Raw genomic sequence first — 14502 nt, forward strand, 5'->3', positions numbered from 1 at the left:
TAAAAAAAATCCGAAAATCCAAGATGGCGGCAATTTCTGCAAAATGACCATCAGCCAGACCATGTGACCAATTTTTTTAGAATCACTAATCATAGTACAGAAAGTCGCAACAATCAAAACTTCTGGCTCTCAATCTTCCAACAGAACCTTCCCAGGTTGATATTGTTAATACTATTTTTATATTATTCTGGTTATTCTTAATGTAATATCACTTCTCAAGCAGGTATGTACAGACCTGGGACTAGCGTCATCTGTACATAATTTTAGTTAACCTTTAGGACGAATTACACCGACTTGGAGGAACACTATATTTTTATCACATCTCTTTTTCCCGTTCTATGGTGCTTTTTCCTCCTGTGGAGGCCCTAGGCTGTAGCCCCCCCCCCCCCTTCCGGCATGGTCTCGAGTATTTCTCGTTCTCGACTCGTGCATTGAAACATTCGTCTCACCTTGTTTATCTTACTTCAACTTAGATTCTACTTCCATTCTTTGCTGAAAGATGGCGTTGTTCTGCTCTGCGGTGTTGAGAAAATAGTAAGCTGTAGTGTTCTTGTTTACCTAACAACTTAACTGAGCAAACAACGAAACTGAATTAGGCATGTCGTGGTAAACGTGTCTGAATTGCGCTAAGGAACAATTGTTGTTCTTTTCTTGTTCGCTCTCTTGTCTCTTACGTTCCGTTACTTCCCTTTTGGGGGGAAGTACCGTTATGTAATTCCACCCACGTGAAGGGAAAAAAAGAAGACTCGGAAATACAACAAAAAGAGAGAAGGGGGAATGAAAGACACGGATGCCGAAAATGCAAGGATGGGTTACTGGGGGAGGGAAGCAGATAAGTGCTGCGTCACAGAGAAGCATGGTTGCCAGGGGTGAAGAAACAAAAAATAGCATTTTCCGCAGTGTTCCAGCAAAATTTCTCTAAGCATCCTTCTGAATTGTATCACAATGGTGTAGTTTACGATTTTTTGTTTCTTAATTGAACCCTTTGTATCTCACGAATGAATATTGAAAAAGGGTAAAGCTCTACTCTGCACACTATCCGCGACATGTAGGCAACAATTGTGAGTGAAAATAATAGAACAATGAACAGAAAATACAGAACTTAGAAGTAAGAGGATATATAGGTATTCAGGAATTAGGAAAATACATTATATTCATAGAAGGATAAAATGAAATATTGACCAATAAAACGAAATAGAAAAATTACGTTTCTTGGTGGAATGTTACGTCATGGTGTATGCACCGAAACAATGCGATAATTTTGATTTGATTTTTGTTACTTAGCGTCGCTTTTCCGCCACTTTTGGACAATTGCGACTGTGATATGATGAAATTGATGAAGGGTCACTCAAGGAACACCCCTGCCCAGGCTGGGATTCGAACCTGGGACCCCTGACGTCGCAGCCCACTGTGCTAACCACTCCGCTATGGAGGTCGGTGCAATGCAAGAGTTAATAGTGGATTGTAGAGACAGGATACAATAATATTGAGAAAAAGCCAAAATATGTATGCCTATATACAACGGCTTGGGGTTCGACGTGCTGACCACACGTCACCCAATTACCGGTTGAAGAACTCCACACCTTTATGTAGGATTGTGGGAGGGAGACTAGCAGTCAGGAGATAGACCCTTTCGACAGCTGTCAAACCATGGGTTATTTGTTATTTATGGGAAGAGAGTATCATGTATCCTACACGCATACGTTTGTAGAAATAGTTAGGTCAGCTGTTGTACTAGCGGTTATTCGCAATAATAATAAGTGGGCAATTGAGGGAAGATTAGAAGAGAGGAAAAAATTAATTCATAAATTCTCTATAATGATAATAATAAAGAAGCATGCACAAGAAGGTGAACGATTAAAAATATGCCTTTCCTTTTCTGAAATTGAGAAATTGTTCTTAACTGTCTGGTATGTCGTTCTTTTTTCATTGAAATTTACTTTAAATTATATCCAGAGCAGAAAGTTTTATTTCACGATCATCAAGCGGTCAAAAGCAACTGTGTTGGCACAAGTAGGCTGAAGGCCTCCCCGTTGGCGCAGTGGTAGCTTCGTCGCCTTGTAATCAAGGGGTCCGGGGTTCGATATCCGGTGGAGGCACATAAGTTGCCTCCACCCCACTTTTGCATCTTGACCCCTAGTTGTGGTACCCAATCGCCGCCTCTGGAGCGAAGTGATAGAAGTGGCAGACAACGGAGGAAAGAACAACGTAGAAACGGTACACAAAGTGAGGGAACGACGAGGAAAAGCAGAAATTGTATCCTCAGTGTTTGTCATGAGTTGGGCTTGGAAGTTGAGGAAATAAAAATCATTTTTTTAATTAGTTCATTTTGGGTGATTGTAGGCCAGAAAAAGGTGGGTTTTATTTGTCCTTTTTTGCCTTTTTCGGCGTTTTTGGCTTATTGGTCCTTTGTTTTTTAGCTTTTTTTAGGTGTTAACGGCTTTTTTTTTGCAACTTCACCTTCTTTCGACTACGTTTTTACTGCCCATTCTCAATTCGAATCATCATCAGTTCATCACCTCTTAAACACCCTTTCTGTGTGTATATATATATTTACCCAACTGAGGTAAGGTTTCCGAAGTCCTATTTCTGTAACCCTAGTGTGGTTAGGCCAAATATGATTCTTCAAATATGATTTTTCTAATTATCTTAATCTAAAAAATATATAATGTCTGAAAGAAGATGCATTTCATTCATATTGATTTTTCGCACTGTGTGTTCCATACCACCAGAATTTTGTATTTTTTATGCATTAAATATGTAATTAAAACTGAAGTTCTTAATTAATTGGGATCACATTTATACGTCTTTTTTTCGGTTTTTAGGTCCTTTTTTTTATATTTTTAGATCTTTTTATAGGTATTTTTTTTTGGCAACTTATAGGTCTTCAACTTCCGAGCGCTAGTCATAAGCATGGGAGGTGTATGTACAATCAACATAAAATTTCTTGCTGGGTCTTTTAGATGTCAACAGAACTGTATCTTTTTCTAGTAATTTGTGTTGTTGTCAAGTAAATGATTTGTATTTCACAGAAGCCAGCCAGCCAGCACTCGATTGATTCATTTGCTTTATTTTACTTCGCTTTTCTGCCAGTTTTAGCTAATCGCGAAGATGAGGATCAGTGATAATATGATGACGGGACACTCACAAAGAACGCCAATTACGAGATTCGAACTCGGGACCCCATGGCGTCCTAGCGCTCTGCGCCAACCCCTCCGCCACGGAGGTCAAGCATACCAAAATAAGTGAATATACCATACCATTATCACTCCATTCTTAATTTTTCACCGAGCTAAATTGTTTCGAAAATAATCTCTCCGTATTGTGCCGATTATATATCCGCTTTCACCACCAAGTCGTAGGTGTCCGTGCCAATTCTTCCGGGGTTATCACATACCAGCCGCTGTAGGTCCCAAATCAGATGAGTCAACTTTCTACACAAAAGAAAAGGAAATTATTCGTTGGTGATGACATACACAGTATTGCATCTCTACTGATATTTATTGGGTTTATGATTTCCTATGTAAATTTCGCCATCTGGCGAGATATTTGAAAACATAGCAGCTGCGAGGACACAATTTAGCAGAAAGAATGGTTCGATTCAGAACAAAATGGTCAACTCAATAGATACGTTCTTTTTATTTATCAGTTTTCTTTCTTTGGTCAATTGAACGATTCTCCAAACTTCGGCCAATTGATTCCTTCAATTGAATCGAATTCAGAACGATTCTCCAAACTTCGGCCAATTGATTCTTTCCATGGAATCGAAATCAGAACGATCCTCCAAAATTCGGCCAATTTATTCTTTCAAATGAATCGAATTCAGAACGATCCTCCAAAATTCGGTCAATTTATCTTTTCAAATGAATCGAATCCAGAACGATTCTCCAAACTTCGACCAATTGATTCTTTCAAATGAATGGAATTCAGAACGATTCTCCAAACTTCGGCCAATTAATGCTTTCAATAGAATCGAAATCAGAACGGTTCTCCAAACTTCGGCCAATTAATTCTTTCAGTTGAATCGAAATCAGAACGATTCTCCCAACTTTGGCCAATTGATTCTTTCAATTGAATCGAACTCCGAATGCTCTTTGAATGTCCGGAAAAATGATTCGTTCAGTGAATGAATATAGGCCAACATTTTGTTTTAAACTCTGCTGCAAGTTCTATCACCCACGATGTTGAAGATGGTATTCGCCTAAGAGAATTGCTGATCAGTAGCGTGCCATTGGGAAGGTGAGTGTGATACTCATGCCTTTCCTAAAAAACAATGTCAAATGCAAAAAATACAAAAATAGGACACATTACTTAAAAAAAGGAAAGGTATAGTCTCATCTCTCTTACAAAAATTAAGTGGTCCAGGTTTCGACCCTCTGTGAAAAATGGCACGGTGGTTTGAATCAGTTTAAACTGTAGGTCCAATCCCGATGAGCCTATCGAGAAGCATAAAATTAAAGTGAGATTCAAAACTTTGCCGCTGCATTCGGCATATATCAACATGGATTATTCAAAAATTTTAATATGAAAGTTCGTGAGGATAATATTAAGAGGGGTTTAGAACATTTTATATGGGGGTTGATGAACAAGCATTGCTCATATCTCAGAAACTATCATAACTACAACGATGAAACTTGCTGAACCTAAAGACTCACTAAATACGATACCATCGTAAGGTAATTGTCCTGATTGGTCCATTTGTCTGGTAACGAGAATCAACAATCAATCGTGAGTTTCTCTAAAACTTTCCATGTCCTGCCAACCCTGCGGGAAGTCTGAACGGACGAGTAAACGTCCTCTGAAAAGACCCGTTACCTGAAAGAACAAGGAGCTTCAATTTCGGCTGTATCATCCCTTCGCAGTAACACGACACTCCACCGTATGTTCTCTTTACTTCTAAAAAACATGGAGTTTTTTTTAAAAATGAGACGAGAATTGGGTGTCTATAAGGGAGGTAAAATCATTTCTATTGGAACCACTTTGGTCTTTTTACAGGTTGTCGACCTTTCTCTTGATTCTTTGCTCTGTTCTTCCATTTTACCCCGAGTTCTTTGTAAGCTATGTACGTTCTTCTGTCTTTTGTGCTTATTCTTTGATCTGTACATGGGGTGTATTTTGCCTTTGCTCTTTTCTATAAGAATGGGGAAACGGTACGGTATTGGGTGCTCTGTTGCTTTAAACCCATTTACAGTAAAACGGCAGTAGAACGTATTCAGTCCAGATTATGGTTCTCACGTAGACCCAAAATGGTAGCATAGTCCCTTTAAATGATTCAAAATATTAACACCCTACCGGTGATGCCTGGGGATGGGCAAGATCTGGTTCGCTGTGAATTGTCTTCGCTCAGCCATTAATCTACATGAAGAATTATCTTATTGATAGCAGAGCTACAAAGACGTACACATAGATTGAAAAGTAGACAGAGAAGAAAATAGGAAGAAAGGAAGAGATATAAAAGACAGCAAAGAACAAAAGAAAAATGGAGACGGAAAGAAGCAGAGAAAAAAAGGAAACGAGGTGTGTGTGTGTGTGTGTGTGTGTGTGTGTGTACATACATATAAAGAAACAGAATTTGTTTGTAAGTCCACTTTATGCACGGAAAGGTAATCGGGACACAATATACAGTATAAAGTGGGATCCGAACCACTGGTATCGAACCCAGGACCCCTTGATTACAAGGCAACGACATTACCATTACACCATCAGGGGAGGGATCCCACCTTAAACTGTAGATGCCGTCCTGATTAGCCTATCCGTGCATAAAGTAAACTTTGACTTGATTGATTTGGTTATTTCACTTCGCTTTCTGCCACTTTCTGCCTAATCGCGAAGATGAGGATGAGTGATGTGATTATATTATGATGAAAATGATGAAGAGACACTCACAAAGAATATCAATACCCAGGCCGGGATTCGAACCCGAGACCCCTGGCGCCGTAGTGCGCTGTGCTGACCACTCCGCAACAAAAATCGGCATAAGGTGGACTTAAGCTGTGGTATTTGGTATATAGAGAGATGGGTGGAGAAAGATATTCAAATAAAGAAATCAATTAATGAGAGGGAACGAGTACGGGACAGATAGAAAGATTAAGAAACAGTGTAAGAAGAAAAGAGTGCGCCAGGGGTCCTGGGTTCGAATCCCGGCCTAGGCATGGATGTTCCATCAATTTCATCATGTCATCACTCATCCCCATCTTCGCAAATTAGGCAAATGTGGCACAACAAGCGAAGTAAAATTAACTAAATCAATCTCAATCAAGAAAGAAGTGTGTGTGAGAGAGAAAGAGAAAATTAGGAAATTGAGAAAGACTGTAAGAGAAAAGAGACAAGGAAGAAGAGAGAAAGAGAGAATGAGTATGGACGGGAAACAGAGAGAGAGGGAAAGAGATTAAAATAGAAATAGAGAAAGATGGTAAGGGAAAGGAAAAGATACAAAGAAAGATGTAGAAAAACGGAGAAAGAGAGAAGAAAGAGAACTGGAAAAGAAGGAAAGGATGGAAAGGCAGAAGAGAGAGAGGAAGAAGAGGTAGAAAAAGAAAAGATAAAAGAAAGAAAAGGAGGGAGATAAACAGAGTAAGAGATAACAAAAAATGAAGAAGCAAATGGAGAAAGAGACAGAAACCGGGACCACTGTTACCCTTGAGTTTACCCCAAACGAAATTCCCCTAATGACGTCACCTCACATATTAAAACAACTACATTATAACCCGCTGAATCTCTTTAGCTCCCTCCTCAGAAATGACACTCAATTAGCGTTGTCTATAAACACAGTAAACACTCATTTCGAAGCATTTAAAACAATTCCACGCTGGTGACTGTGTCTTCTCAAATGACCCAGGTATCTTTATCATGTAGGATGTATCCGTGGCCTCAATATGCGAACAGTGGCTCACTCATTGTTGCTGTTGTACACGAGCATTGTCCATTGTGTTAGTCTAAAAACAAACACAGAACTCCACAGTTCATCAATCTTTGCATTGCATCATATTTTATCTTTGAAGTTGTGGGTGGATTTCTTAAACATTGTATTGTTGGATAAGTCTGTGTGTACAACACCTGTTAGAATTTACGTGCACTACAAGGTACAGAACGATACAGATGTAGTGCAGTATGTAAACAGTATATATATATACTTTATTTACCATTATGAAGACTCATTCGAATTTTCTGGATCAGTGTTCGAATCGAAAGGATGATTTCAGGATGTTTACATGTTTATGTTTACATGTTTATGTTTACATGTTTATGTTTACATCTCAATCGGTTTCTGAGTAATCCATAACAATGCTTTCGATTGATCACTAAAACAGTCCAATAGCTCGAATAGTTTCGGAGATATCGAAACGTAAAAATAATCGATTGTTCTGCTCCAATAGACAGACTGACGGACCAATCCATATGATCGAAATTATAGACCAGTACAGTAAAGGTTAAAAAATATTCATTCATTCATTGTTTTCTGCTCAGGGGCAGGTCTTTCTTTGCAACTTCCATGCTGTCGATCTGTAATTTGTATTCGTGTCCAGATATTATTAGGATGATTAAATCAAAAAGACTTAGGTTCTTGTTGGGAAACCTGATGGTAAGAGACCAGTAGGAAGACGAAGATGGAGGGATAATGTTGAGATGGACGTAAAGGAAATCGGTAGGGATGGAAAAGAGTATATAGATCTTGCTCAGGATAGGGACAGATGGAAGGCCTGTGTTGCTGCAGCCATGAACCTTCGGGTTCAAGAAGACGAGAGAGAGAGAGAGAGAGAGAGAGAGAGAGAGAGAGAGAGAGAGAGAGAGAGAGAAAGAAAGAAAGAGAGAGAGAGAGAGATATGCTGTTCGATCTTCAGCCCTTCGCTTTGTAGCAGTGTAGGACCCATTCATTTTGATGTCGTCAATCATTTGGAATCTTCTTTTTTCCCGGATCTTCTTTCCATTGACCATGCCTTCAATAGCATCCCTTAGGATACAGTTTCTTCTCATCCATTGACCCAACCAATTTCTTTTTCTCTTCATGATTATTAAGCATTGATCTCTTTTCCCCAGCTCTTTTTAGCACTGTTTCATTTCTCACTTTTTCTGTCCATTTCACCCGTTCCATTCGTCTCCATAACCACATTTCCAGAGCTTCCACTCGCTTTATCTCACTTGTTCTCAGTGTCCATGTTTCCGCACCATACAAAGCATTTCATTAGTCTTTTCCTCAGTTCTTTGTTCATAGATCAACAGAAAATATTTTTCTTTCTATTGATGGGAAGAAATCGTAATAACTCAATATAATGTAGCTAAGAATAAATGAATGTATACGTGTTTTGTTTGGATTTTCTGTTCTTTGACATGTCTTGGACCATTTTACCAGTGGCGTATACTGAACTATCTCACTATATCACGTGGTCATGGCCTATGAATAGAAATAAGTTTACCAATTCCCAGGTTGCTAACTCATAAGAAATCAGGTTGCCAACTCATAGGAAATCAGGTTGCCAACTCATAGGAAATCAGGTTGCCAACTCATAGGAAATCAGGTAGCCAACTCATAAGAAATCAGGGGTTGCCAACTCATAGGAAATCAGGTTGCCAACTCATAGGAAATCAGGCTACCAGCTCAGAAGAAATCAGGTTGCCAACTCCAGAATCATCATCATCATTTCACTTATATGAATAATATTATTTACAATTTCTGATCAAATTACCTCCTGTATTTTATTATTTAGACTTCAGGCTTCGCAGGTAGCCTAGCTAGTCTAGAATATACGCTCCTGCATTTTACATTATTGATCAGATTATTATATTTTTCTTGTCCTTGTCAAACGTTTGTACTTTTCTTCTTTTCCTTGTGACATTTCATTATGAGTGTATGTGAAAGTGCTGTGCTTTGAAATTTTCTGTATACCGCACTTCGAAAAAAATAAATAATTTGTATGGCGTTCATCGAGGGTTTGCTGGGACCAAAATTTCACCGTATCATTGCTCTATATTTAACAGTTTCTGAGTCATCGACATGTATCATGTGGTTTCTCACAGCTACTTATGAGCTATACTTAACTCATAATCTCTAATATCAATTTAAAATTAATTTTAATTAGAATTAAGATAAAATAATAATAGGTAGTACAAACTGTATGTATAACCGACCTGTTTCTGGATTCCAGAATAGGCCAGGAATAATTGTATTTGTAACATATTGTATTCACTTACATGTAAGCTCAAATAAAGTTTGTGAATTACGGGGTAACCGTAATTCAGAGAGAACTAACGCCCTGGTTTTTATTAAAAGGCACCAGGACACAAAAAGTGCATACCCCTGAATGTATGCGGGAGGTGGCGGGCTCGACACAACTTTTCACAACTACACAAACAAATATGAAACTTTTGGTTCAAACATTTGTTTTAAAAAAAAAAAAAAAAAATGTAAATAGCGGCTCTACCAATGCTGTGCTTGTTCACCCGACGTAAAATATAGCGACAAATTAAGTCGCACAAATAAAATTAAAAGTAACATATCGTGTGATTAGTGTTCTACTGCTAATGGAATCGCTAAAGAAAGCTCCTTTGCAGCAGTATATTTTTCACATAGCGCATATTTTCGTACAATGTGTACTTTTCGAGCCTGGACCACCCTGTACATTATTATGACGTACTTTCAAATTCTATTCACTCTACTACCAGGTGTAGAGAAAACCAAAATGAAAAACTGCCATTTATTAAATTTGGATCACACATTGTCACTCATTATGACGAAGTCATATTTATTGAGGAGTTGCTTTTTTTTAAAAAAAAAAAAAAATAAATTAACCTTGTCTTGAACATGAAACTTTGTTATATCATAGCTAAAAGTTTCCACATGTACAATATCAGATTTTTTCACGCAATAGTTTATTTTTAAAGAACATATGAACGTGTTCAGTTTATTTTGAATATAGTTATACAGTATTACAAACCTTCTAAGAGACTATACAAGTTTATTTATTATTTTTTTTTTCTTTCAGGTAAGTGTTCTGAGCCAAACTATCCTGTTCAGAGACTTGGTGAGTAGATGGTTTCCAATACTAATATTAACAGAAACGAAACTTGGAAAATAACAGCACTCGAAGGAAATCCGGCATTGCAACCAACAAACTCTTCTTTGCGTATTGGGACAATTTTGTTGCCTGTAAAGTGAAGCACGATCATGAAAACTGTATATCAATCCCAGGAAGTTATAATGAAAACTGCGCATATTGGGGGAGACAGGTAGGAAATTGTCTCTCTTCTCATGGTTATGCACAAACAATGCTCCTTCTCCTGGGTAGGAGATTCCATGTGAGCTCAACATTGGAGGCTACAAAGATCTAAAGTTTTCCCTTCCCCTTTCTATCTATCCTTCTTATAACTTAGCTTCTATGTAATCCTTGGTATGTTCCTTCTCGTGAAATATCTCCTCTTTCTTCTCCTGTCTTCTCATTCTATCTTTTTCTATCTTTCTCACTCTGCCGCTATCTATTTCTTCCTTTGTCTTTATTACCTTCATTTCTTTTTTCTTTCTTACTCTATTTCTTACTCTGTTTTCATTTATTTATTTCTCTCTCCCTCTCTCTCTTTTTCTTACTCTCTGTTCTTTTATTTCTCTCTCCTTCTCTGTTTTCTCATACTCTCTCTCTCTCTTACTTTGTTTTCCTTCTCTCTCTCTTACTTACTTTGTTTTCCTTCTTTCTCGCTTACTTTGTTTTCCTTCTCTCTCTTTCTTACTTTGTTTTCCTTCTCTCTCTTTCTTACTTTGTTTTCCTTCTCTCCCTCTCTCTTTCTTACTTTGTATTCCTTCTCTCCCTCTCTCTTTCTTACTTTGTTTTCCTTCTCTCTCTCTCTCTCTTTCTTACTTTGTTTTCCTTCTCTCCCTCTATCTTTCTTACTTTGTTTTCCTTCTCTCCCTCTCTCTTTCTTACTTTGTTTTTCTTCTCTCCCTCTCTCTTTCTTACTTTGTATTCCTTCTCTCCCTCTCTCTTTCTTACTTTTCCTTCTCTCCCTCTCTCTTTCATACTTTGTTTTCCTTCTATCTCTCTCTTCTTATTACTCTGTTTCTCTCTCTCTGTGTCCTCTTTGTTACTGTTTTCACTTTCTCTCTCTCTCTCTCTCTCTCTCTCTCTCTCTCTCTCTCTCTCTACGTTGTAAACGTAAGAGAAAAGCGAACCGACAATAAGAAACACAACAGAATAAAAACAATTCAAGTCAACAACCGTGCCAGTGAAAGAATAGTAGGAAATTAATGTTCATTTCGTCTTTTGGTGCATTTTCAAAACTTTGTAGTGTGTTTTAGGTGCCAATTTTCATCTTTTTTGGCGCCTGTTTTACACATTTCAGTGCCTATAGACCCGCGCCTTACAACACAGTAACTGTTTGAACCAGCAATGTTCCTTCTTATTGTTTTCTACGAATTCGGCGTCTTTCTGTGGGTCAGGTGGGAATATTTTGGAATATATTTTTTCCCACGTACCTTTACGGTAGATTGACTGCCTGTACATGACCGTGACAGAAACGGTACTCCATTCTCCGTTTCAACCGTTCTTTAATCGTATTATTTTCTCACTTCCTCCAAAGAAACGTGGAAGGTCCTCAAGATTGCTAAATGTTCAACGTTTGGGAGTTTTACAGATTTTATATTATTGATCGGCAAAGCAGAGGTAAAGGTACTAATATACCACGAGCTTTTGTTCGTTTGTTTGTATTTTGTTATTTTACGATGACTTTTCTTCCACTCTTGACTGATCGCTACGATGAGGATAATGGTGATGAGATGGATAAAGAGGCATTCTCAAACTTGTACGAGCTCACAAACTCCTGCCTATGGGTCCAGGCGCCGGAGCTTCGTTTGCCTGCAAGAATGCAGTTTCCAAGGGTGTACCACTTGAAACGGAGGCGGTGAAGTTTGTACAATCAGCCGCAAATATGATAAGATTCACAATCAGATTGCAGATTGTCTTTGAAGAAGTCCCTGTTAGAGGGTGGAAACGTTACTTTTTATCACAGATAAATGTATTACTATTACCTTTGTCTGTGCTTTTATAGTGTATTATTTTTTTTTTATTTAATAGAAGATTACAGCGTTAGTCATTTTACATTGGAACGTACTAACAGAAAGTAACAACAAAAATAATAGTATAAAATAAGAAAAAATAACATGAACTAAACTTATATACATTTTTGAAGAGACTCACATTCTTCTAGTCAACAGTCTTCTAAAATGTGCCAGATTATCAAATAAGTCTATATGGCTTGACAGATTATTATATTGGCTGAGCAGTCTATGGGACAGATAACGCTGGATGAGGCACCATCTCGGCTTCTGAGATGCGAAAATGAGTTCGTCTTGTTGATTGGGCCGGCACTCGAAGGGGAATTTCCTGAAGAAGGCGGTTACTTTTGATGTTACCACATTCACTATTTATGCAAGAATATGTGGTCGGCCAGTCTATGTCTCTTGTGAGGGGTTTGGATAGTTAACATCTTCAGAAGAGCGGGCTTTTGCAAGTGTTTTGTGGATGGAATTCGGTGACGAACAATGGCCAGGAAGAAATTTAGGACGGAATTAAGTCTATCTAATTATACAATAAAGTTTCCTTGGTCAGCGTTTGAGTGTTATATTTATTGAATTTATTTCGAATGGACAGAGTAATTTTGGTTTGGGATGTTGCCCACCCGCTCCTGCCCCTGCTGTCTTCCCTGTGTGATACCGAGATCAAATTGCGATCCACAGCCTACCAATGATGACGTTGCATGTAAACAGTCTCCGCACCGGCCTTATAAGAAGGTATTGTCTCGAAACCTTTTCTATTGGTGTCTTTTTTAATTTTTTTAAAGCTTCGTTTCACATAGTTCTACAAGACAAGGCAATCTGAGAAAACTTATTCAAGCCCTGCACGAAAGATTTGCGAGCAGGGGAGGGGAAATTTTGTGTACAGCAGCAAGTTGTATACATACTTCTCCCCTCCCCTCTCCCCCTTCCTCCCCCGCTGTGTCGCGGGACGAGGGGGGGAATCGGACTCGCCCAGCCGGGCACAGAAGTGTGTCAGTCAGAAGAGAACTTGGTTGTGCTAGGCCAATACAGTTAGCTTACCCGCTCCACTGTGACGTACGGGAAAAAGTTTTCTGCTCGACGCGGCGCGATCGTGTGTGTGTTTGCAGTACGAACGCACACCTGTTGCGGTTGTATCGAAGTCAACCGTATGCGTGCACGAGATAAAACCAAATCTTCACGTTGTCATTTCCGCTGAATGTTTGAAACTGCAAAACTTCGAAGTTTCTTAAACTTTTCGTGAATGTCCAATCCTCATTCATACTTTCCAGCTATATAACTACAACGCGAAGTGTTCGTCTGCAAGATTTGCCCTTGTACAGTTAAACATTCAACGAAGAATGTCTTGATTGATTTCGTTATGTTCATCTCATTACTTCAAATCTCTACACCAGGTTGAGTGCTTTTTTTTTACAACAGCGTTTACCATCCCAGCGAGCAAGGATTATCATGTGTGATTTGTGTACAAAGGCAACTATTTGACAACTACTTTAGTGCAATTGTGGTGAACAGTGATTTTATTTTTTTATTGTGTTTTTTCAAGTGATCCGTTTACTTGCCATTAACTGGGCAGTCAAAAGCATTGCACATTGTGAATTTATACAGTCATGTGTCTTGAATGCAAATGGCGGTGATTGGATATGATTCGTCCACCTGTGTGACATTCGGGTTGGCGCCCCACCCCCCCGAAGTCTGTATTGGGGTGAATTCCGGAACAGTGTTTCCAAATCAGCGAGTTTTAACGAGCAACTTGTGATAACGTTTTCGTGTTTAGTGTATTTTTTTTATTCGAGTGACTTTTTGTGTTTTTTTTTTAAAAAAAAAGAAGACAGCCATGTATGAAATGTGGAGTGCCGTAACAAAGGTTGAAGTGGCTCAATCGCACAACTCGACTGGTTCGATTAAAGGTAGGTGTGACGTTTTATGGTATCATACTCGTTTCCGGCAAGGAAGAGAGGGGAGTGTTATTTCTTCTGTCTGATAAATGATACGTATTCGCCACCACTAAGGTAGCGGTAGTGAAGCAATTGTCGCCACCGGTGGTCTCAGGTTTGAGTCCTGGATCGGAGAGTAGCCTAAATCGCAACAATACCAATACGTAAACAACAAAGCATAGGTCATAAACATAGGTACATACCAACTTAGGGGGAGAGCCAATACTGCTTCTTGCCTTCCAAAATGTCCAATGGAGGGGTTGTATGCGCTCAACCATTTTTAGTCCCATTGAACAGAAAGAATTATGTAACATTTTTAAAACCCTTTTCCCTTTAAGCAGCGGCTCCAAATCTTTTTTTTTTTTATGCAAAGTCAGAATGGCCTTGAACCTTTTGTCCTGCTGGCTATATAGAACAACATACTTTTACATTAAGGACAATACGATTGATTGATTGATTTGATGTTTTAAGTAGACTTTATGCACATAAAGGCTAATCGGGACTGGACCTACAGTTTAAAGTGGAATC

The 14502-nt window shown here is 38.6% G+C and overlaps 1 protein-coding gene across 3 annotated transcripts in view; it reads left to right on the forward strand.

Annotated features, from left to right (window-relative positions):
* Hr3 (nuclear hormone receptor 3 ROR-beta) overlaps positions 1–14502 on the forward strand; it is a 518235-nt gene that overhangs the window by 217448 nt on the left and 286285 nt on the right. The window contains exon 1 of one of the 3 annotated variants that reach the window (XM_083142585.1): positions 13045–13947. The exons of the other annotated variants lie outside the window; for them this stretch is intronic. Within the exon in view, the coding sequence (XP_082998711.1) occupies positions 13875–13947 (73 nt within the window). The 5' untranslated portion in view covers positions 13045–13874. Of the gene's footprint in view, positions 1–13044; positions 13948–14502 lie in introns of those variants that run through there. 3 annotated transcript variants of the gene reach the window in all.

Source organism: Lepisma saccharinum, chromosome 21 (genome assembly GCF_977018435.1).
Source record: "Lepisma saccharinum chromosome 21, izLepSacc3.1, whole genome shotgun sequence".
NCBI classification, from domain to species: domain Eukaryota; kingdom Metazoa; phylum Arthropoda; class Insecta; order Zygentoma; family Lepismatidae; genus Lepisma; species Lepisma saccharinum.